Source organism: Manis pentadactyla, chromosome 2 (genome assembly GCF_030020395.1).
Source record: "Manis pentadactyla isolate mManPen7 chromosome 2, mManPen7.hap1, whole genome shotgun sequence".
In the NCBI taxonomy this organism is placed as follows: Eukaryota; Metazoa; Chordata; class Mammalia; order Pholidota; family Manidae; genus Manis; species Manis pentadactyla.
Window position 1 is genome coordinate 73,307,412 of NC_080020.1, and position 22,516 is coordinate 73,329,927.

The 22,516-nt window shown below is 36.6% G+C and overlaps 2 protein-coding genes across 12 annotated transcripts in view; one reads left to right on the forward strand and one right to left on the reverse strand.

Moving 5' to 3' along the window:
* Nucleotides 1-760: 760 nt before the first annotated feature.
* On the forward strand, nucleotides 761-20,731 carry CCNH (cyclin H). Of its 11 annotated transcripts, XR_005025342.2 has the most exons (11): nucleotides 761-1,003; nucleotides 3,037-3,165; nucleotides 5,184-5,257; nucleotides 6,323-6,533; nucleotides 9,964-10,127; nucleotides 11,267-11,337; nucleotides 13,878-13,989; nucleotides 16,814-16,889; nucleotides 17,452-17,541; nucleotides 18,727-18,857; nucleotides 20,594-20,731. XR_005025342.2 is itself a non-coding variant. In XM_036888054.2 (10 exons), the coding sequence occupies exons 3-10, from the start codon at nucleotides 3,085-3,087 to the stop codon at nucleotides 17,488-17,490; spliced, it is 828 nt and encodes a 275-aa protein (XP_036743949.1). In that variant the 5' UTR covers nucleotides 871-1,003; nucleotides 2,388-2,471; nucleotides 3,037-3,084; the 3' UTR covers nucleotides 17,491-17,609. The 11 variants fall into 11 exon arrangements, 6 of the variants coding, with proteins under 6 accessions (XP_036743944.1, XP_036743946.1, XP_036743945.1 ...); XR_005025341.2 differs by lacking the exon at nucleotides 20,594-20,731 and having other exon boundaries at nucleotides 18,727-20,366; XR_005025343.2 differs by lacking the exon at nucleotides 20,594-20,731 and having other exon boundaries at nucleotides 16,814-16,874; nucleotides 18,727-20,366.
* Nucleotides 19,671-22,516, reverse strand: part of RASA1 (RAS p21 protein activator 1) — a 114,575-nt gene continuing 111,729 nt past the window's right edge. The window contains exons 24-25 of the mRNA XM_036888047.2: nucleotides 21,738-21,872; nucleotides 19,671-20,801 (exon numbers count right to left, since the gene is read on the reverse strand). Coding sequence (XP_036743942.2) covers nucleotides 20,718-20,801; nucleotides 21,738-21,872 — 219 coding nt within the window. The 3' untranslated portion in view covers nucleotides 19,671-20,717. The remainder of the gene's footprint in view (nucleotides 20,802-21,737; nucleotides 21,873-22,516) is intronic.

Consider the following 22,516-nt stretch of genomic DNA (forward strand, 5'->3'; position numbering starts at 1 on the left):
TGAATAAATGAGATAAATATTAAAACCAATTAGGGCTTTGACATCAATGCAAATTTTGTTAACTCAAATACAAATTTGAAAGTACTAGTAATAAAAATTGCCCTTGGGCAATAACAGAGATGGGATTCTCCAGCAAACTCACCATACATTGTCGCCTCGGTAATGGAAATAGGGAAGGAGGACTGGCTAGTTAGCAATACAGAAGAAGGGAAAAGGCACATAACAAGAACAGACTAGGTCACGTTAGTGGCAGAACAATAAGGAACAGTTTACATGCAACCATGTTCCATCCTCTCTGAGGCCAAAATTTTTATAAGTGCACCAGGAACCACCTTCTTTAAGAGAGCCAGGAATACTTCTGCCGTAGGACCTCGACTGTTCAATCCGCCCCAGATCCCCTCACGTGACCGATGGCCTACTTCCTCAAATGCTTCAAGTGTTTGCTCAAATATCGTCTCCTTGAGGACTACTCTGAACACCCTGTTTAAAAGTTGACACCCTCCCAAGTGCTTTCCCCACCTGATTACCCGCCGCGAACTGTCCACGTACTCGCAATTTACGTTCCTTTCGGACAACCCTGGCTCTTTTCCTTTAAATCTTGCCGGAAGGTGCGGGGTTAGGGGCAGGGCTTGCAGAAAGGAGAAGCTTATAGTAGGCTCCGCCCGCTTGAGTAGCTGGCGGTGGTAAGACAACGCAGGAGACAGGCTACTTCGCTCAGGAAACGCGCATGCGTATGGAACTATCACGTGTTCTGACGTTAGCGCGCCGGACTGATACTCTCAGCTGTCGCGGGATCTTGGTGAAGTTTTAAGTGTTTTACGCCACAGATCGTGGAGTTTGGGGTCGTTTTTCTCCAGGTTCCGTGGGTCTGGTTTTGGACTTCACGATGTACCACAACAGTAGCCAGAAGCGGCATTGGACGTTCTCAAGTGAGGAGCAGCTGGCACGACTGCGGGCCGACGCCAACCGTAAATTCAAATGCAAAGCGGTGGCGAACGGGAAGGTGAGCGCTGCTGGCGGCCGTTCCCCGGACTCGGCCTCTTAAGCTTGCGCAGCTGCTGGGTTCTCCGTCCCCGGATGCTTCCCACACACCCGCCTTCCTCCCGCCGCTGCCCCCGCGGCGCGTAATGCGTTATTTATTCAATAAACGGGCAAGCACGTTGCCTGGTGCTGAGTACAGAGGCTAACAACGCCGTACCCGTACTTACCAGCAACATGGCGGAAAGACTTTTAAGATGCTAGGGTAGTGCGGGACAAGAGCCACAGCATTTGTCAAGAGGGGATGTTGGGGAAGACTTTCCGGTAGCGGATGCGTAGAGGATAAGGAAAGGGACAGGAGAGGCGGACAGAGCCACAGGTGCAGAGTGGGAGATTGGAAGGTGTGGGGCGGGGCCGCGGGGTGCTCAGCATCTTGGTTGGTGGAAGGTGAGTAAAACGTTGGGGAAGGTACACAGAAACTTGTAAGCAGAAGGAGTTTGAACTTACGATAATGAGATGGGGAACTTTTGAAAGATTTTGAACGGGAGATTAACATTATATTCTGTTATAGAAATGTTGAGTGGATTGTATAGGGCAGGGTGAAGGCAGGGATAGAGGAGACCTTCAGCACAAACTAATTTGAAGATGGTTTTGACTGTGGCCTGCCAGCCAAGTCCTTCCTGTTACAGCTCCCATTTCATCTGTTTAATCTTTTCTCAGACTACTACCCATTCTTATCACAATCTTCCCTCCAGCAAGTATTCCATGTCTAAGATCTATTGATACTGAAGTACTTCTACCTTTAACTCCTGTGTTTCATAATCACTTAATTTTTGTGTGTGCTGGACGAAGTTGTACATATTGTTTGTTTGCCAGGCACTTTTCTAAGTATTTAGTAGTGTTAGCTCATTAATCCTCATAAAATACCCCATGACGTAGATACCATTAATATACTTGCTCTACAGCTGAGGATACCGAGGTATGCAGAGATTGAATAACTTTTCAAGGATACATTGCTAATAAGGGACAGAGCCAGGGTTTGAACGCAAAGAATTTTGTTCCAGGAATTTAAACCACAATGCTATGCTGTCTCTATAAAAATAGCACCTGTATTAGTTTTCTAGGGCTGCCATAAAAAAATTACCACAAACAGGTGGATTAAAACAATAGAGCTTACTTCCCAGTTCTGGAGGCTAGAAATCTGAGATCAAGGTGTTGGCTGAGCTGTGCTCTGTGCAGCCTCCAGGTGAGGCCCCTTCCTTTCCTCTTCCCTTATGGTGACCCCAAGGGGTTCCTTTGCTTGTGGCAGCATAACACCCATCTTTGCATAGTGTTCTCCCTGTGTCTCTGTATCTCCCTGTGTCTTTGTGTCCCTGTGTCTCTGTATCTTCACTTGTTCTTCTTACAAGGACACTGCTCATATTGGATTAGGAGCCCACTCTACTCCAGTATTACCTCACTTTAACTAATGTCTACAGAGACCCTGTTTCCAAGTAAGTTAACATTCTGGTATACTGGGGTTTAGGACTCCAACATAACATTTATTGGTGGTGGTAATTAAACCAGTAACACCTAACAGATATTGCTGTAACCAGTAGTACTTATTTCCTTTAGTGTATTCTGTGAAGCATTTTCAAAGATGGGTAAGATATTTTAAGGCTCAGAATTATCCTTGAGACACTTGGTGATTTTTACCACAACCTGTATGACTTAATGACTGAGAAATGGATATTGGAAGCCAACCATTGACCATGTATATCTTCTTTTTGATTTATAAATAATGACATCAAACCTGAACATAATGCAAACACTCTTTCGTGATTGCTTAAACCTTAATGAAGTATATGTCCAACTGACATTCTGAGAAATTAAGTGATGGTGTAGTTTCAGTTTATCAAATATTTTCCTAAAGCTATTTTGTGTAATAATTATCAATTTGATAAAGAGAAAATGAGGTGTATATTTCTCTTTGGTTGAAGTTATAAACTAAAGTTAGTCTGCAAAAGAAAAATTCTTTAAGATTACTTAATTCACTGAACTTATATGTTAACGTTTGAGCTAAAGGTTCTTCCAAATGATCCAATCTTTCTGGAGCCTCATGAAGAAATGATGCTGTGCAAATACTATGAGAAAAGACTGTTGGAATTCTGTTCGGTGTTTAAGCCAGCAATGCCAAGGTCTGTTGTGGTAAGTTGTGGTAGTGATGAGTATAATGTCCTTTAGCTGACTTCTGAAATCTGACCTCTTCTAAATTTGTAACTCAGATCTCTAACCACTTGACTAAAAAAATGCACCTTGTTATATAAATATGTAATTTATGCTTTTGAGTTTTAGTCATATATTTTTTAAATAAATCCCTTAAATTATGAATTTCCTCTATCATATCTTACGAAGTGTTTCAAGTCTCATTTCATAATCAAAAGAATTTGAGATCTGCTAGACAGATCCTTTCATCCTCATTTTATAGAGAAAGAAAAAATTAAATGACCCTCCATGTTCTCTACTAATGAGCAGTAGAACTGGGTCCAGAAAACAGACTTTGTGCTTTTTCTACTCTTATCACACACAGTGTTTGCTCTAATGCATTCATGCATCATTTCTAATCATATGCCCCAACTGAAACTCATGCTGTAAGAAATTTTTGAACCTTGATTAGTATAAGCTGGAGATTCATCTTTGGGTAAAAAATTGTCTTGTGGTCATTTTAGGTTTATAGTTCTGAGGATGGCATTTGTGTGTGTGTTGTTTACTGAGGTGGGGCAGTGGTGAGGGTAAACAGGTAGAAATTTTTGGCTGCATGGATTTACACTGTCACTGTTCTTATTGTGTGTATTCTTGTTTATAGAAAATGAGCTGAGATTAAAAAGCTGAAAGATACAAAAAGGGGAAGGATTATAAGATTTTTTCCCCATAGTACAAGTTTGTTGTGAAGATCAAATATGAAAGTCTGTCTTAATTGAAAGTCTGTCTTGAATTTTAAAGTTATTTAGGATAAATAACTTATAACCCAGTAGAGAATATCATCTAAGAAATGATCTCTATTTTTATAGTTGAAAAAAAGTTGGAGTATATTGAAAATACCAAGTCCGAAGTATTCATAGTGTTTTCTCAGTTTACAGACCTTAATCAGATCAAAAAATTCATGAAGAATTTTAGATATGCCTTATTAGTTTCTGTCTCCAGATATGGTTCTATTTCTGATTAAAAAACTATAACATAAGGTAATAGGTTTAAGTGATGAAGGTGAAGACACTGGATCATTGAACTGTTTTGTGGAATTTGTCTTCATACAGCAAGCTTATTCATGATGAAGTTTTATTTCACATACAATGACAAAACTAAACTTTTAAAATATTTAAAAGAGAATATTCTGGTGTTCTATCATAGAATAGATTAATATTTATTTCACTGGTTCCAGCCAAATGAAGTTGTTAAAAGTACAGGCAAGTCTTAGTTGAATGCAGCCCCATCCCTTAATAATTATGTGCCCTTGAACAAGACAGTTAATCTCACAGATACTCAGTTTCCTCTTGTGAAGCGGAGATAATAATACTTCACCAAGCTGTTGTAAGGATTAAAATTAGATGGTAGTCTTGTGCTTGGTATAGGATATGGCACATGAGGTGCAGTCAGTAAATGATGGCTGCTGCTTCTAATGTTTAGTTTGGCAGCAGTGGTTAGGGTATATCACAAATCAGGAGTAGGTTTAGAGAGAAGGCTTATTGCCCCAACTGCAGCATTCTGTCAAATGTATTTTACAACACCGACTAGCTTTGGACATGTGTATGTTTCTCTTTGAATTTTTAAAATTTGGGCCACTTTTGTTCTGAGTTCTAAAAATACGCACGCGCACACACACACACGGACCTTTTTAATTCTGAGTTCTAAAATACGCACGCGCGTGCGCACACACACACACACACACACACACACACACACACATTTTTAAAATTAAGCTAATGTTCATAGGAAGGATAACCCAGAGGGGGTGGGGAAGAACAGAGGGTCTTGTGGCTGTGACATTTCCATAGTAATACATCACTATTTATTTTGATTAAAGAAGATTTGACAAGTCTTGGTGTTTTTGTATAGGTAGCTTATTCAAAAAAAACCTTTAAAAAAAGTTTTGTTTTTCTTTTTTTCTCAAAATCTAACATGTCATGTATGTGTGAATAGATTCTGATATATGTATTTTTAACCTTTAGGGTACAGCTTGTATGTATTTCAAGCGTTTTTATCTTAATAACTCAGTAATGGAATATCCCCCCCGGATAATAATGTGAGTATAATTCTCTCTAATGTATTGATTTTCATTCAAGAAGGCCTTTCCACAATTTGAGCCTGTGTGTGAAAAAATGATCCCCCAATACAGGGTAATTTAGACTTGCATTCTCTTCTGAACTTAAGATCCCTCCTTATACTCCTTAGGTATTTATAGTACTTCCTATAATACTGCTGACATCTGAACTTCAATTCAACTTGTTCAAATTCAGAATCTGGTTTTCTTAAACTAGTTCCATAATACCCTTTCTGTTAGTGGCACCTTTTTCCTTCCAGTTGCTCCATATGATAATTTGTGGTAACTACCTCACTTTTACATCCAGTCAGTTGACAAGTCTTACAGCTCCATGTTCATTTCAGTTGGACAAAGGTTTGTTGCTTTTTTGCTCTCTGCTAAGCACTGTGCTTCTCGCTAAAGATGAAATTAGTGTGACACTCATCAGAAAGCTTACTGTCATTCATATTGTCCATGTTTATTTCTCCTCTGTTTTTCATTTCCATTTCTACCAGTCTGGGTCAGGCGTTTATTACTTCTAATTTTGATTTTTGTGGTAATTTTATTACTAGTTTCCCACTGAAATTTATGGTAGTAGCCATGAGCATTTCATAGGTTTGTTACTGAGGTAATCCTATTCGAATATACTTGGAGACTTGACTTGGCTTTCCACTATATTCCTTCAACCTGCCTTTCTTCCCATGCTCATATGTACATATGTGTGTATTTTTTTTCTCTTCTATCTACATTTCATGAAGTACAGAGTACTCTTATTCCTCAGTTATTTTGTTTTTCAAGATATTTAAGTTGAACTGTATGAGTTTGCCCTTAGGTCAATTATGGTTGCATATTGTGGCAATATTAATGTGGTTCAACCTAATTTTATAGTCTCCTGATGGATAGAAAGTTTGAATAGGTATAGGAAAACCCCCCCTTTTTTAAGTAAATATCCTGTGATTTCTAGCATAATCAATTGTGAATATTAGGTAATTTTAGAATGTACTTTTAGAAATAGATTATTTAGATATTTCTCAAAGTAACACTGATACTTTTTTTTTTTTTCTCTAGGCTCACTTGTGCATTTTTGGCCTGCAAAGTAGATGAATTCAATGTGTCTAGTCCACAGTTTGTTGGAAATCTACGGGAGAGCCCTCTTGGACAGGAGAAGGCACTTGAACAGATTTTGGAATATGAATTACTTCTTATACAGCAACTTAATTTCCACCTTATTGTCCACAATCCTTATAGGCCATTTGAGGGCTTTCTCATTGATTTAAAGGTAATCTTGTTGCTATAAAGTAAACTAGTAAAGTGTACTCTTTCATTATTATTATTTAACCAGAAGCTCCAAAATTGTACTGTAGTCATCCTAATTGTTACAACATGGGCTCAGCTAAAATGTGAGTTTGGCTTGGACCTCTGGGGTATTAGTTCTCCAGCTTTAGTGTGCATCACAGTCACCTGGAGGGCTTGTCAACTCTTATTGTTGGGCTGCAGTTCCAGAGATGCTGATTTAGTAGATCTGCAGATACTGTTCCAGGGATCATAATGAGGACCAGTGTAAGTTTAGAGTAATGCTTTTAAAGACTTAAGATCTTTTAACTCTGAAGTATACTGTCATAGATCTGATTTAAAGAACCATAACTTTTAAACTAGAGGATTGCTAAGTGCCTTCTATTTTTCATGCATTGTGAATTCAAATGAATATGTAGGCATAAAAAGTGAAAGTAAATAAACACTGACAAAAGCAATTAAAATTTTCTTCTTTGGGCCCTGAAGGATTACTTGGATAGAGGGACTAAAGTAAATCAGAAGTCATAAACTGGTTCATTCAGCTCAAGTGAGTGGCAAAATTTGGGTACCTTCTGTATGCCAAACATTGTGCTTGAGGATGTAGCCAGAACAAGACGGAACAGCCACAACTCTCAATGGCCTTACAATCAAATGGGAAAGACAATCACATATTCAGTGTGCTAAGTGTTTCAGAAGGGGAAATAAAGGATGCTTAGAAGGAGATAGCAAATTGAGGGGAAGAAATGACATTAGGAGAATGTGTCATTTAAAGTGCAATTCAGAGCAAGAATAGGTAAAAGAGACCTTGGTCAGAAAGACTCACCTGGTAAAAGGACCAGAAAACTGGTGTCAGAAAACTGGTGTACTAAATAACCTAAACAACATAGGTATAGAGGGGAAAGACTGCACAGTGTGCTGCCTGGATGGGTGTCAGTGTCTAGACTGGAGGTGGTGGTAATAAGTTTGAATAGAGCAATGGGAAGCCAATGAAAGGTTTAAGTCTGGAAGAGTGGGATAATTAGGTTTGTAGCTTAAAAAAAAATGTTGGCAAGCTCATGCATCAGTCTACAGTGATAATTATTGCACATCTTTATGTGTCAGGCATAATGTGGAGAATGGATTAAAATGGATGAAGGGATACCAGTTAAGATGCTGTTAGAGTGGTCTGGGAAATAGGTGATTTGACTCAGGTGGTGGCATGGGTACAGAGAGTTTCCTGGACTTAAGAGGTAATAAGCAGAATCAGTAGATCTTAAGAATTGATTGTATATACAGAGTGAGGACAAAGGGGAAACTCCTGGTTTTCTGACCTGAGCATATAGGTAAATGGTGGTACGCTTAACTGATAGAGGAAACACTGGCACAGGAGAGATTTGATGGTGGAGGTGTGGGAGGTGATAAATTTGGTTTTAAACATAAATTTCCACTGCCTGCAAGACATCCAGGTGGGAAGTCATTTGTGTCCAGAGTCAGAGAAAATAGCTAGGCTGGAGGCATAGATCAGGGTGTCACGGCCCCTGGAAAATCTAATGTGAACTGGCCCTGAGGACCATGTAAAGGACAGTTAGAGAAATAAAAGGATCTAGAGAGAAGACAGAAGAACATCCATAGGACTAGGACTTTTTGGAGAAGTGAAGGGAAGTAGATTACTTGTAGAAGATGAGCATGGGTAACTCACCAATCCTGCTTAGAATTCAGGCAAAGTAAAAGTAGATGGAGAATACTTGGTAGATTTAGTGCCAGAAAGGTCACTTGTGATCTTGGTGAAATTAGTCTCTAGACGAGGAAGAAAGTAGATTGGAGCTGATTGGAGAATGAATAGAAGGTGAGAAAACAAGTATGATAACTTGGAGTAAACAGTTTGTCTTTGAAGTGGTGAAAGATGATGGGATGACTGAGAAAATGGGAAAACTACCAGAGATAGAAGAAAGGGACAGTTTAATGTTTTGCTTTGTGGAAGAAACTAATGCAGAGAACTAGTAGGGAAAGCTTAAAGAAAAAACAACGCAGCTCAAGTTTCTCTTTGGAGTAAGGTAGAAGTGGCTGGCATGGAATTCAAAGCATGACAGTATTGGCCTCAGAATAATAGCTCTAGATAGAAAGAGGAAAGCACAGGTGAGGACAGAGTTATGCCTGGAGGTCGGTGATGGCAGGAAATAAAGGATGTCTGTCTTTTCAAGAGCAGAGATCATTTTCCGAGAGTGATGAAGTTTCTGAGAATTATCAAAGACATTGAGACAGGTCAAAATGTTTAACATAGTCACTGAAAAACAGGAGAACGTTTTCTCTGGAACATTATTATAGCTGGGCAGTGTAGAGAGCCCTGCTGAGGTCAGTGAACTTGAATTTATAGTAATATTACCAGACGACCTGGTTGTATTTTCTGTAGCAGTACGCAGAAGTCTGGGTGTGGTTGCAAAGCAGGTTCTGTTGGCAGAAATGTGTTGGCAGCATGTTAGGGCAGGGAATTCAGTAGAGAAATGAGGACCAGCGGACACTGATGAGCACATAGAGGGATAAGGGACCAAAGGTTCTGAGGAAGTTGAAGAACAGCTGTGAAGTAACTGAGCAAATGTACAGGGAGACAGAGCACTGTGGTCAGAGTGGAATGTCTGAGTTTGTCATATTAGAGGTCAGGCATTTTAGGATAATGACAAGATCTACAAATGACTGTACAGTTGACTCTGGATATTTTGTTCAGAGTATAGAAAGGATTTCTTACTGTTTGGGATTGGGCTGTGGATATCTGGAATCTATGTAGGTTTTAGGGTTGATCTTAATGGATGAGAAGACTTGTCAGGAAATATGGGATCTTCCATATATTTTGGGCATGTCTAAAAATAATTGGGAAATCAAACCAAGATTCATTTACATTTATTTCTTTTCAGAAGTAAACTGTAAGTTGAAGGAATTTCAAATAAAAAAATAAGATGGTGCTTTGTGGCCTTATATCTGGATCACCTGGATTGCCTGGGAAGCATTTACCAGGGATCAAATATTTCTTAGGTCGACTTCAGACCCAGTCGAGTCTCTAAGAGCCTTCTTTCCCCTTTTTCAGGTGAAGAGGGCAAAGAGAGGGATCAACAAAAATCAGAATAGTGCAAAATACTATACTGGGAACTTTAGATATATTATCTTAGAGCATATATTTCTTACTATAGATTATGTCCAGAAAAGTTTGAAAGCCACTGTGTAGAAGATTTCTAAAACATGCAGAATTTATTGATGGCACTTTGGCTACATTTTCATGCAGAGTACAAAACAGTCTACATGAATGATTATTTGTTGTTGCTGGGATGTTACTTCTATAAAAGAATCCTGTATTAGGCACTTCCTGGTTCATATAAAATACTTTTCAACTGTGATTACTCCACTGACTCCTGAGAAGTGATAACATTTGTAAACTTTCTTTCTAGACTCGCTATCCCATGTTGGAGAATCCAGAGATTTTGAGGAAAACAGCTGATGACTTTCTTAATAGAATTGCATTGACAGATGCTTACCTTTTATACACACCTTCCCAAATAGCCTTGACTGCCATTTTATCCAGTGCATCCAGAGCAGAAATTACTATGGAAAGGTATTAATTTGTGTTTTAACCTAGATCAGACTCACTCACTCAGTTTATTCCTTCCTGGAGTCTGAGGTTTTAAGGTTCACTTTGTGACTATAGACTTTTATCTCCTATGGTTGGGAGGTTGGTGTAGGCAAGTGAGGGAAACACATGAAACCATCTTTTAGGGAAATCTTTAAAAACTGAGTAAGATACCTTTGAGTGAAGAGGATCCACTTATGACTAAAGTAGAAGGAAGATCTTCAAAAGACCAGTGTAGCTGTCAGTATATTGGCAAATTGAGTTTTGTGAACTGGTAAGCACCATGAGTGCAGCAAACATCTGCCTTGTTTTATTATTGTTCTGCTGTGGAGAATGTGGGGCATATTGAATCAGTTAAGATTTGCTGAACAAATACTACTTTAGGGAATGTCCAAATGAACTGCAGTTGAGCTCTAGATAGAAATAGCTGGTCCATAATGCACACTGAAAACCAGGCTCTGTGATAAGCACTTCACATGAATTAAACTCACTTGATTTTACAACAGTATCTTGTGCACAGATAATTGAATGCTACTTTATTACCTTTTTCATTTACAGCTAAAACACATGCTAGCAGCAAATTAGGCTTTAAAATTTTTACATTTCTCTATGACTTGGAGTTTTGATTTTGTTCCTAGAAATAGCTGAGGAAGAAAGATGATAAAACTTTCTAAACTTAGTGTTCTATGTGTTTATAATCCTTCATCAATAGTTTCAAAATTCATTGATATGTTGGCAGCAAAATATTTAAAACTTTTTCATTATTACATTTGTGGTGGTGATCTGTGGTCAATGATTATGACTAGCTGAAAGCTCAGATGATGGTTAGCATTTTTTAGCAATGAAATTTTTAAGGCATTTTCCTTTTTTTTAGACACAATGCCATCAATAAACTATAGTATAAACATAACTTATATGCACTGGGAAGCCAAAAATTTCATTGGAATCACGTTATTGTGGTGGTGGTCTAGAACCAGCAGTGTCTTTGAGGTGTGCCTGTACTGCCGCAGCCGTCACTGATGATGAAATGAACATGGAGGAAAATTATAATTCTATAATTTATGTCATATTTTCTCAAGACCCTGCATATGTTAAATAAATCAAAACTTTCTTTTCTTTACCAGTTATTTAACAGAAAGTCTGATGCTGAAAGAGAACCGAACTTGCTTGTCACAGTTACTAGAGACAATGAAAAGTAAGTAAGACAGAACACTTTATAAAATATTTTTCTATTAAAAAGCTACTTTCTAAATAAATACCATCTTGGTATAACTTGGGAAAATTTAGATTATTGATTACTTTTGTTGAATTATTATATCATGGAGGTGTGAAGGATATGTTGATGGAACAAATCAAAGGTACATGAGAGGAAGTAGTTTTCACACACATAGAATTTACCAAGAAAATGAAAATACCAGATTCGGAAAGGGCTGACATCAAAGCCAGGGTCCCTTTTAAGTGTAGACAGATACATGACAGGAACAGGAAAGGTCTAAAGGGCAATATTTAAATTGAAGCTTCTATTCTGGAGATAAATCAGCTTTAACTAGTTAATAAGTCATGTGCTAGTCATTTTATTAGTTGATACTATAAAAGGCATGGTTATCAATGGGGTGTGATTTCTGCAATACCTGGAGAAATTTTTGGATGCCACAAGTCTTGAGGTGGTAGTGGCTGCTACCAGCAACTCGTGGTTGGGGGTAAGAAGGCCACTGAACACAAAATTCATAGTTTATCCCCTTGGTAGGCTGAAAAATGGCTCCCCGAAAGATAACCATGTCCTAATCCCTGTAACCTGTCTGTGACTATTACCTTACATGGCCAAAAAAATAAAAAAACCTTTACAGATATGATAATATTAAGGATCTTAAAACGGGAACATTATCTTGGATTATCCAGGTAGGGCCTGAATGCAATCACAAGAGTACTTATTAAGAGAAAGGCAGAGGGAGGTTTGATACAGAGAAGGCAATGTGAAGACAGAGCAGAAGAGATGTGAAGAAGCTGGCCTTGAAAATTAGAGTGATAGGGCCACAAGCCAAGGAAATGCTGGCAGTCACCAGCAGCTGGAACCAGGCCAGGAATGGGTTTCCCCCAGAGCCTCCAGAGAGAATGGCCCTGCCAACACTTTGATTTTGGCCAGGTGAGACTGATTTCAGACTCCTGGGCTTTGGAACTATAAGATTATCCATTTCTGTTGTTTTAGCAAAGCCTTACTGTGTGTTCATATTTAGTAGCAGCCTTAAGAAATTTAATGCTCATTCACAACAAAGAATAATCCAGCCCAAACTGTCAACACTGGCATCTCTGAGAGACCCTGTCTTAGTGGTTGAGTAGAAATCTCCACTTAACTGATTGTCTAGATTAGCCAGCCCTCACCATTCTTCACTCCTTCCTTCTTATCCATGTCACACTAAACGCTCATGGCTACTAGAGTTCTTGTCAGAATTAAAAGTCGATCGTGTTTTTTTTCCCTAAAAATTCTTATGCCAGTTGCCCTTGTTAGTTAAATTTGTGGTTTAAATATTGAATAGACCAATAGAATGAGAGATTGAAGATCTTGTGCTTGGATGATAGTAGTAAATAGGTATGCTTTTTATGTTTTAGTTTTAAAAGCTAACATAATTCAGGTATCATTTCTTGATTCTCTGACTGAAATGATCTTGAGGGCTTCTCTTTGAGAATGATTATTTGTGATTTATGAAATCATAGAACTGCAGGTCTAAAGTTACACCACTAGAGGGTACACTTCCAAAGCTAATTGCATTTTGGCTGTAGATATTTAAGGTGGTGGTGGCATTTAATAGTTAGAAGGAGCCTTAAAGATAACTGACTGCTCATATTGTAGCTGACAGTTGCTACTGATTTCTTCTCAGTGCCATTACTTCGCTTATTTTAATACAAAATAAGAATAGCTCTTGATACTCAGAACTTTAATGATATTAAGGTATATTATCCATAATTACTTGGAACAAAGCTATTGTCCTAAGGGTGTTGTGGAGTCACAAGTATTAATTCAGTTGAAAACACTGCTTTATTTGCATTATATAATAAGGCTGTAGCGTAGTCACCCATTTGGAGCATGTGGCGGCTAATAAGCGATGGTTATCTCATCATTCCTGTAATAAATCTTGAGATTTATATTCTTTAGTTTATTGTAGTTTAGTAACACAAACATACCAGGTGGAGAATGTTTCTGTAATTATAAAGTTCCTGATGTAATGGTTTGCTTTTAGTCTAAAGAGGACATTTTGTTCTTGGTGATGCTTCATTGTATAGGTTCTGCATTTTGTTAAAGCAAAGGACCATTGACATATTTTTACTAAGCATCCTCCCTTTATTCCTGTTATGTAATGATTTCCTTTATAAGCAAAATGTACACTCTTGGCCTGCCAGCTAGCTATAGGCTAGAATTTTGTGTATATGGTTGGTTTATAGCCTTCTAACAAGTAAAAAGTGACCATGGTAGGACTTAAGAAATAACTGACAGGATTGTACCAGCCTGCTTATCTTTATGCTGTACATGTATTGGCCAAGCTGCAGACAACTCTACCAACCTGAACTACAAGTATGGTGTTCACTGGATTTTAATGTAGAAAAATCCTGTTAATAATAATCACATTCCAAGAATCTGTTATTACCGGTTGTATAACAAGATGGGAAAATATTATTCAACTCTCTTATTGAGAACAAGACTTTTTATTTAGTATAAATCCTTCTTTTATTTCCACATAGGTATGAGAAACTTGGTAAAAAAATATGAACCACCAAGATCTGAAGAAGTTGCTGTTCTAAAACAGAAGTTGGAGAGATGTCACTCTGCTGAGCTTGCCCTTAACATAATCACGTAAGTAGATGTGACAGTGTTATATTCAATGATAGATGTGTTATTGGGTCCAACTGGTCCTTAAAGTAAATCACTTAATTGGTAAATGTTTGCACACTTGGGATAACTGACATCCAACTGGGTTTTTTTGAGTGGACATTTCTGACAGGATTAAACATGAATAGTTTGGCTTTTATAGTAAAGTTTGTACCTGCTGTGACTAATGTGTTCTTTCACATGCAGGCCCTGTCCCGTTCTTATTTTTTGGGATCCCACAGGAGCCTTCCTAGGGAATCCCTGAACTTCTTAGCTTTTAAGTCTTTGGGTTCTTTGTAGGTCTGATATTTTATCTGAGGAACAAGCAAGTATACTGTTCAAGTTAGCTAGAGTAGGGAAACTTGTCATATTTTCTTTCACTGGTAAACTTTATATTGAAAATGGAATCAGAAGAAAAATATGCTGTTAGAACTCCTTTTGCAGCCATGAGGAACACCTATCATGTCTTTTACTGATTTGTAGGCTGGATGTGTAAATCACCACACTCAAGCTCTTTATGCTTTGCAAATTGAGAATCTACTTAAACAGTTGGGGATATGGGCAAGTAATAGGAATGGTAAAACTATTTGTTTTCTATTTTTCTGTGGAATGCATTCCAATTCAGAAATTCGACTTCATTTGTAAACATTAGTGGGAGTTAGCTCTGGCTTCTTACTGTTAAGATGCATTTGAAATGTTTTTGATCTCTGTAATTGGTGAGTGTATGCTATTAGATAATATGTGAGAAGTCAGAACAGCACCCCAAGGCCTTCAGATCAGGTACACAGGACTCAAATTCTTCAACTATATAGTTGTAGTAGGAGACTATCCAAGGACTTACGCAGTATGTAGAACATGGGAGTTTAAAAATTAAAGCTGTAACTGCAAAGCATACCTTATATAGAACTGAAAATTGGTAGATTTCACTCCTGGGTTTCAGTGGTAACTGAGGAATGAAGGAGTGGCTATAGAGAAATAAATGTTGACTTGAATAAATGAAGTATTGTAGTACTAATTATGTTTTTTCACATTGATTTGGAAATTGGCTTAGACCTGGAATTGACAAACTGAACTGTAGGCCAAATTGGGGCCACTGCCCGTTTTTTGAAAGTTTTACTAGAACACCCACTGTCTGACATATTGTCTGTGAATGTTTTCACACTACAGTTGAAGAGTTTGGTAGCTGTGACAGAAACTGTATGACCTCAAGGTATAAAATATTTACTATCTGGCCCTTAAAAGGAAAATTTAGCAGCCTCCAGATTAGACCTTTCTAGATATATAACTGAATGGGCCATATCCCTAATTGCCAGAGTTTACATATTCAAGTTACTGTCATTTTTGTAGGGTGCCAAGCAAATTCTGTTTCTCTGAGTACTTGAGAGATGCTTCTCAATGTGTAAAGGACTGTTTCTTCTTAAGCTGCATTACAGACATACTTTTGTAAAATAAAATAAACATTACTAGGAAAATGAAATAAAATAGACAAAATAGAAGTGTAAAGTTTATTACATTCAACAGTCAAAATTAATCAGATTGCTATAAAAGTTTCTAAACAATCTCTGTACTTGGGTCTTTGCATGCTGGAAATAGTTCATAGACTAGCAGGTCCATGGACCACACTTACAAGCACTACTTTAGGATAAATATTTGTTTTCCTTGGTCTGTAAAATTCTTCTTTCTTTTTTATCACACAATAATAAACTATATTATTGTTGTTAAAGTCAGTCAGTGCAGGTAAACAATCCCTTTGATCAAAACCCAAATCCCAGTTGAGAACTTAAAATAGTTGGTATTTCTCATTGCCAACATTCCTCTGCATAAGTGTTGTGTATGAAATCAAGTTTGGTTTTTTTCATTAATGTTTTCATATATATTGTACAACACTAACAGTGTCAGTCTTTAACTTTTCCCTGTCCAGGTGAGAAAATAACATCACACTGGTATTTTAATTTGCGTTTCTCCTTTTCTGAGGCATTGATGTTTCTATGTTTAAGTCATTTGCATTTTTTCTGTATTGCTTACTAAGAACATTTACCCAGTTTTCTGACATCTTCTTGATTTGTAGTTCTTTATATTTTTTTTAGTCATCTTTGTACATGTATCAGATATCTTCTTCCATATCTTTCACTTTGTAATACATAGGAAATTTGTCTTTCCCTTTATGCTTCTACACCTGAATACCTTTTCTTACGTCACATTAATCTGTATTTTATTTTGCCTTCTGTTCAACTGTTAAAACCACTTAAAACTGAATGATGTGAGGTAGAAGTCTCCTATTTTTCAAATAAATAACCTGTTGTGCCAGCCATCTTAAAATATTTCATAAGTTTCCCTATTTTAAAAGCTCTTTCATTACAGATTAAATTCCTGTATATACATACTTGTGTTTTACCTATCTGCTCTGATCCCTGATCTGTTTATAATTCTTTGGTAACATACCCTTTGAATTGCCATAGCTTTTATATATACAGTATGTTTGTAGTATACTATAGATGTAAGTAACTGAGACAAGCAAGGTCCCTACACTTTCTTTTCAAATCTATTTTGCTATTTTTGCATAATCTTTTCCAAGTCAGAGTTGGACTTGACAAGTTCCATTAAAATGTTTATTAGGATTTTAATTGGAATTGTATTGAATTTAAAGATCGGTTTGAAAGATACTGTCTTTCTCTTCATAATTCATCTCTTCGCATTGACGGAGGCTTTGTTCTTCGGCAGACCTGTGATATTTCATACAGCCTTGGTAGTTTGTTTTACAGTTTCTGTGAACAGTCTTGATTGCTTATTGATGGTTGCTTAATTACAGAAAAAAGAGGAAAGGCTATGAAGATGATGATTATGTCTCAAAGAAAGCGAAACATGAGGAGGTATGTTTTCCAAAGGTAAATTTTAAGCTATTCTTGGACATAGTGGTGTGACCGTCTTGTTAAGGTTTTATTATTCCAGGATGCAGGTCTTTTTGAAAGCCTTCCTTTTTTGTGTTACATTGCCCTGTTTTGTACATTGCTCAGTATTACAGAGATTTTTCTCACTTCTCTCTCAGCCTATCCTGAAGCAATATAACCATTAATTGATGAAAAATCCTTCCTGTGGTCACAGAAAGCAGCAGGGGTATATACATACATGCTAGATTTCTGCTTTGTTTAACTCTCCAAGGATTCTTCTCCTAGCCTTAAAAAAAAAAAAAAGTAGTACCTGGCAAATCAGATGAATAAGAGGCAGAAGGTCACAGCTGTAACTTTTATTCGTGTCACTGGAGTAGTCTGGTGAGATCATGCCATATTACTCTTAAGATTAAAACTACCACATGTTTTCTTAATTTATTTACCTTCTATAATCAGCATTGCTAAAAGAACATTTTTTCTAAGGAGAGGCAAAGAAGTAAACAATACTGGCTATGCTTTAGTATAATGTTATCCTTACTGCATTTTCTTTCCTTCTCAGGAAGAATGGACTGACGATGACCTGGTAGATTCTCTATAACCGATGGAAACTGATTTGTCAATGCTGACTTAACCAACGGAAGGATGAAGTGTATTTGGCATTTAACTTTATTTAAAAATGAAATGCGAAAGCATCAAAATATATTATACTTTTCTATTTATGTTATTTAAAGTGTTTTCCTTTCAGAGTAGCTTTATATGAAATAAGATCTTCAAAGAAGTGGGAATAGCATCTGGCCCCCAATGACTAATATCAAATTTGTCTTTCTATAGTAGTCAAATTTAAGCCGTTACTTATTGGCCTATATTGCTTTAAACAAAATGCATTAAAAGCAAACCTATCCATTTTAGGAAAAGGCACCACAAAACTTAGCTAAGGAAATGTGTTTTGTCCTGCAGAAACCTTCATAAATGTCATTCTGATGTATTTAGCTGTTAGTGTGTTACTGCTCAGCTACAGAAAACTAGTCACCCATGAATAATGTATTTTCTTCAGTTATCTGAAAAGATTTCCAAATGGATTTTTTAAAAAAGAAAAATCAATATGCATTCTTGAGTAATTAGATAAGTAGGTTTTAGCAAATTATATATTGTATTATAATTAACCTATTAGATTACATAAATGAATCCATATAAATAGATATGTTCAAAAAAATTCAAATTGAGATGAACTGATATAAAAGCAGACTGTGGGACCGAATTACATGGGTATGAATCATGGCTGCCTCTACTTCACTTCGTGATCTTAAGTTACTAATGCTCTGTGCCAGTTTCCCAAGGGGAAAATGCCTACTTCTCCCAGGATTAATTAGAATAGTCCCTGCTGCATATACTAAGAAGTATTCAGTAAAAGTTAGCTATTACAGTATTTGTTCAATTATTTAACTGATTTTTTTCAGTCTCTAAATTGGAATCCTATTATAAATATCTGTCGAATTTTTTTTGGAAAACTGGGTTGAGGGAATTCTGGAAAAGTCAACTGCACTGAATCTAAGTTTTACAGATAACTCTTCTCAGTGCCAGTGCATCCCATTAATATAAGGACCATTTTTATAACATCTCAGTATTTGACAGCAATACTTACTGTATGCATATTCATATTCTTTATTGAGTTTTTGGTTTAGTTTCCTTCTAAAATTCCTGAAACGTGATTTTATAAAAGAGTGGGAAGCAGTTGGAAGTTGATGTCCTCCAGTGCACTTCAGGTCAGGTAGAGTGCTGCTAGGCTCTAGATAGAATTGCCAACTGTTCATAATTTATCTCATTTCTCTTTTAGGTCACTAAACTTTGGCATTAGAGCAAGGTCCACATTTCTCTGAAAAATTTCCTACCCAGCCCTTTAAAAAAAAGTTTTAGAGATTTTATTTCATCATTGACCAGCTAATAATTACTGCAAGGCCTAAAAAGGTAAATAACAAGTTTCCTATTCTAGCTTAAAAGATAAACATATTGTCAAGATATAAAAAGAGGATGTCTTTACATTTGTGGGTTTTTGTTTTTTTTTAATAACAAGAGTGAGGAGCATTTCAGCTTGGGAAATAGCCAGAAGGTCAGTATGGCTGAAGACTGAGATGTGATTTATGGGAGAGCCAACTTGCCCAGCAGTGGAATTTGGACCCTTTTGCATATTACTGACATGCTTTTAGAGATGTCACAAGTCCATATCCTTCTGGTCTACTAACGCCAAGGAAGGCGACCAAATAGGATACTACTGTGGTAGTCCAGCTAAAAGGCAGGAGGGACGGATAAGAGAGGAAAGTAAGAGGATACAAAAGGATACAGACAAGAAGGGAAAAAATAGAATCGAGTTGACATCAAGGAAAAGGAGGTGGTGTTGAATGTTTTGTTACGATTATTCAACTGTGATGGCACCCATGTCTGGTATAGCTGCCTCCACAGGAATACAGCAAAGTTTGGAAACCCTCATTATTTTTGTGTTTTTTTTCGTATATTTTAAACAGCAGTGGGAGACAGTAAAGTGTTGCTCTCAGAATCTAGGCCTTTAGAAATTTTTTTCTCATGGGAAATGCTTTTCTGCCACATTTTGTATGACTTCTCTCTGCTGCACAATTATGGTCTTTAAAAAAAGACCATTAGCTAAAAAATATGACTTGAAGAAATCTTCTCCCTGGGCCTTGCTCTGGTTCTAAATTTGAACTGCCCTTTATAAAAGAGGAAGAAAATAATGAAATTAAATGCTTAGCTGTATTTAGACATCAGTAATTTTCAAGATATCCCTTTGTTTTATTTTAACTTAACTCTTGTGAATACTTCACAAAAATACATATACAGAAGCAAATAAAACTATACATAACAAACTAAATATCCAGCAGATACAAGTAGTCAGAAGTTCAAAGATGGATAGCTGTTAAGAGGCTGCTGATGAGGTTGTTTTTGAATAATTAAAAAAGTTCAACGTGGAATAAAAGCATTCTAGGGTTTTTTTCCTTAAAAAAACATGTAAAAGAAATTGGTAATCTATAAAATGGATGAATGGGTAACTAACCAGTACAACGACCAATAATATTTATTGAATTCAAACTATTTACTGTTGTAAACATTTAACAGAAGCATTATGAAATCTAAATACAGTCTTTGATAATTCCAACAAAATAAGTGGTATGTTTAAAAAATAAAGCTGATGAGCAATAGATCCATTCTGTATATTTTCTTTCAACAAGTTCCAGCAAGAGAAATAGCACGGTATTTTTAAAAAGTATACAGCAAAGATTGTTCCCGTTATAATGGCAAACTCTGGAAACTGTAAATACAAATAGGCATTGAACAGTCAATCGGTCATATTCCTAATCAGGAAGGAGTTATAGAACAGTCTGCAATCCAGTTGTTTTATGCTCAGTTGTCAATAGAGAATGCTTTTTCTTGTCAGTTGGGTTTAGTTTTTCCTTTCCAAGAGACGACAGAAAACTTTGGCAATTGAATGTATTGAAAATATATTTTCCAAGTTTAGGAGTACAGTCATAGCATTTTGTTGTGTGAAGGTGATCTGTACACCAAGGCTCAGAGGTTGGTAAAGATTGATTCCCTATCTGGAAAAAGTGCAAATATCCTGCACAGATAGCTTACAAAGTTGCTACTGGCACACTTATTCACCAGCAGAATCTTGGATTTGTTTTTTTGCATAGCTCACACATCACTGGAATGTGGAAAGGTGTGCTATTTTTTGGCAAGAGCAGAGAAGACGTCATACTGATGAGATTTACCATGTAGGTCATGCTGAATCCATGCAGAACACATGGGTGAAGGCTGCTACCTGACATCATTTGTTTTTGTATATTGGTTTTGTTTCTGTTGAAGCAGTTCTGTTATAGCTAGAAGCTTTTTCAGTACATGCTAGATAAGGATAAGGAAAAATAGTATAAACATAATTAGTAAATAAATGAAAGCCTGGTTAGAAATTTCGAGGGTAGGAACCTGCATTTGAAAAAAGTCCTATTAACTCAAAGAAATTCATAAAATATTACCATTCTACTCAAATCATAAAAATTTATTAGTGCACAAAAATTTTATCTCAACCAAAATATATTAAGAACCAAGTGAACAGAAATTCATTTGTGTTTGGTGTTCTCATAACTACTTAGGCCAGAACAATTGCTAAGACAGATCTTATGTTCTATCATTATAAATGACACATACACCTTATGCCTTAGAAGATCATGTAAGAAATATAACTATATTGTGCCTAAAATTAAATCAAACAGGTCCTATATCTTTCTTGAATTTTTTTAATTGGAGAATTTGGCCTAAATATGACAAGTAGGCCCCGTGGGATATATTCTGCCCAAGTTTCTAAACTTGGAAAAAAACCTTTTGAGGAAAACTCAGAATCACCAAACTCAGTGCTTTAGTCTCTTCTAACAAATGGCTGGCCAGTGTGGTGATAGTATTCGGGAAGAGCTTATTGCAACTAGCAGTTTACAAGATCACACTCTGGAAGATTGGGAGCTTAGAATATTTTTGTGGATCACTTGGCAGTGCACTGTGTGTGTGAGAGAAACAAGTCACGTAACTACTAAGTCAGTAGTTACTCTCTTCACACATCCTTCTGGAATTCACATTAATTTAGACTCTAGCAAGGTTTGACAATTTGCAGAATAAAAAAGTCTGGGTATATTATTCCTATCTGCCAAGATCTTTCTGGATTGTAACTCAGGTTCTGAAGACTTTAATGGAACAAAGTGTTGACCATAATTCAGCTATTTACTGCCTCTCAGTCTTCTTAAGTGCTAATGAAACATCATTGTTCAATGAAGTCTGGCCAAAACCTACCTGCTGTGCACCACGTTCATTACTGAGTGTTCGCAGTTCATCTGAATGGGCCACACAAATTTCATGCAATGCTGCTAAATCACGGGACAGGTCAGTTCTAGAATGTTCTATACTGTCTGGAAGTTCAGGCACATTCTTTAAGGGAATCACAAAACTGCATTTAGAAATACAATCTTTATAGTTACCTCATTGGTTATAATAGAAGTTTTAACATACTGAATTTTAACATTTAAATAGTCTTTTAAAATCAAATTTGTAACCTCAGTGTTCACATCAAAACCAGGTTCCATTTTTAGTGTAGTAGTACTGCTCTTCTAAATAAATGGGTTTCTTAAACTTTATCTGTAGAGAGTTTTCCTACTTTTTGATCCACAACGCATGCCAAATAAACAATTAAAAGTACTAATCTGGATTAAATGCAACCTACATTCCTCTTTCATACTGAATTTCATTACTAGGCTGCTATAGTCTGTCCAAATTGATCAGCATCTGCAAGTAGTAATTACATTAATTACCTGTGGGCTGTGCCCAAAATACCTGATAATGTGTGGAAATGATCAGCGGTAATTATGGTATTTTCAGATAAGTTTCATGAAGTAAATAACTGAGTCACTATAAATAAATTGTTAGTAAATAAATTGGTAGTACTTTATTAGCACTAAATATTAATGTTTTTAGCCTTGGAATAAAATTTAACATGGGCTCAGATTACTAGTAGTTTTGAATAAATCCATTCCTTTCTCTAATGGTGACAGTTCTTGATATATACAGTCCTAAAA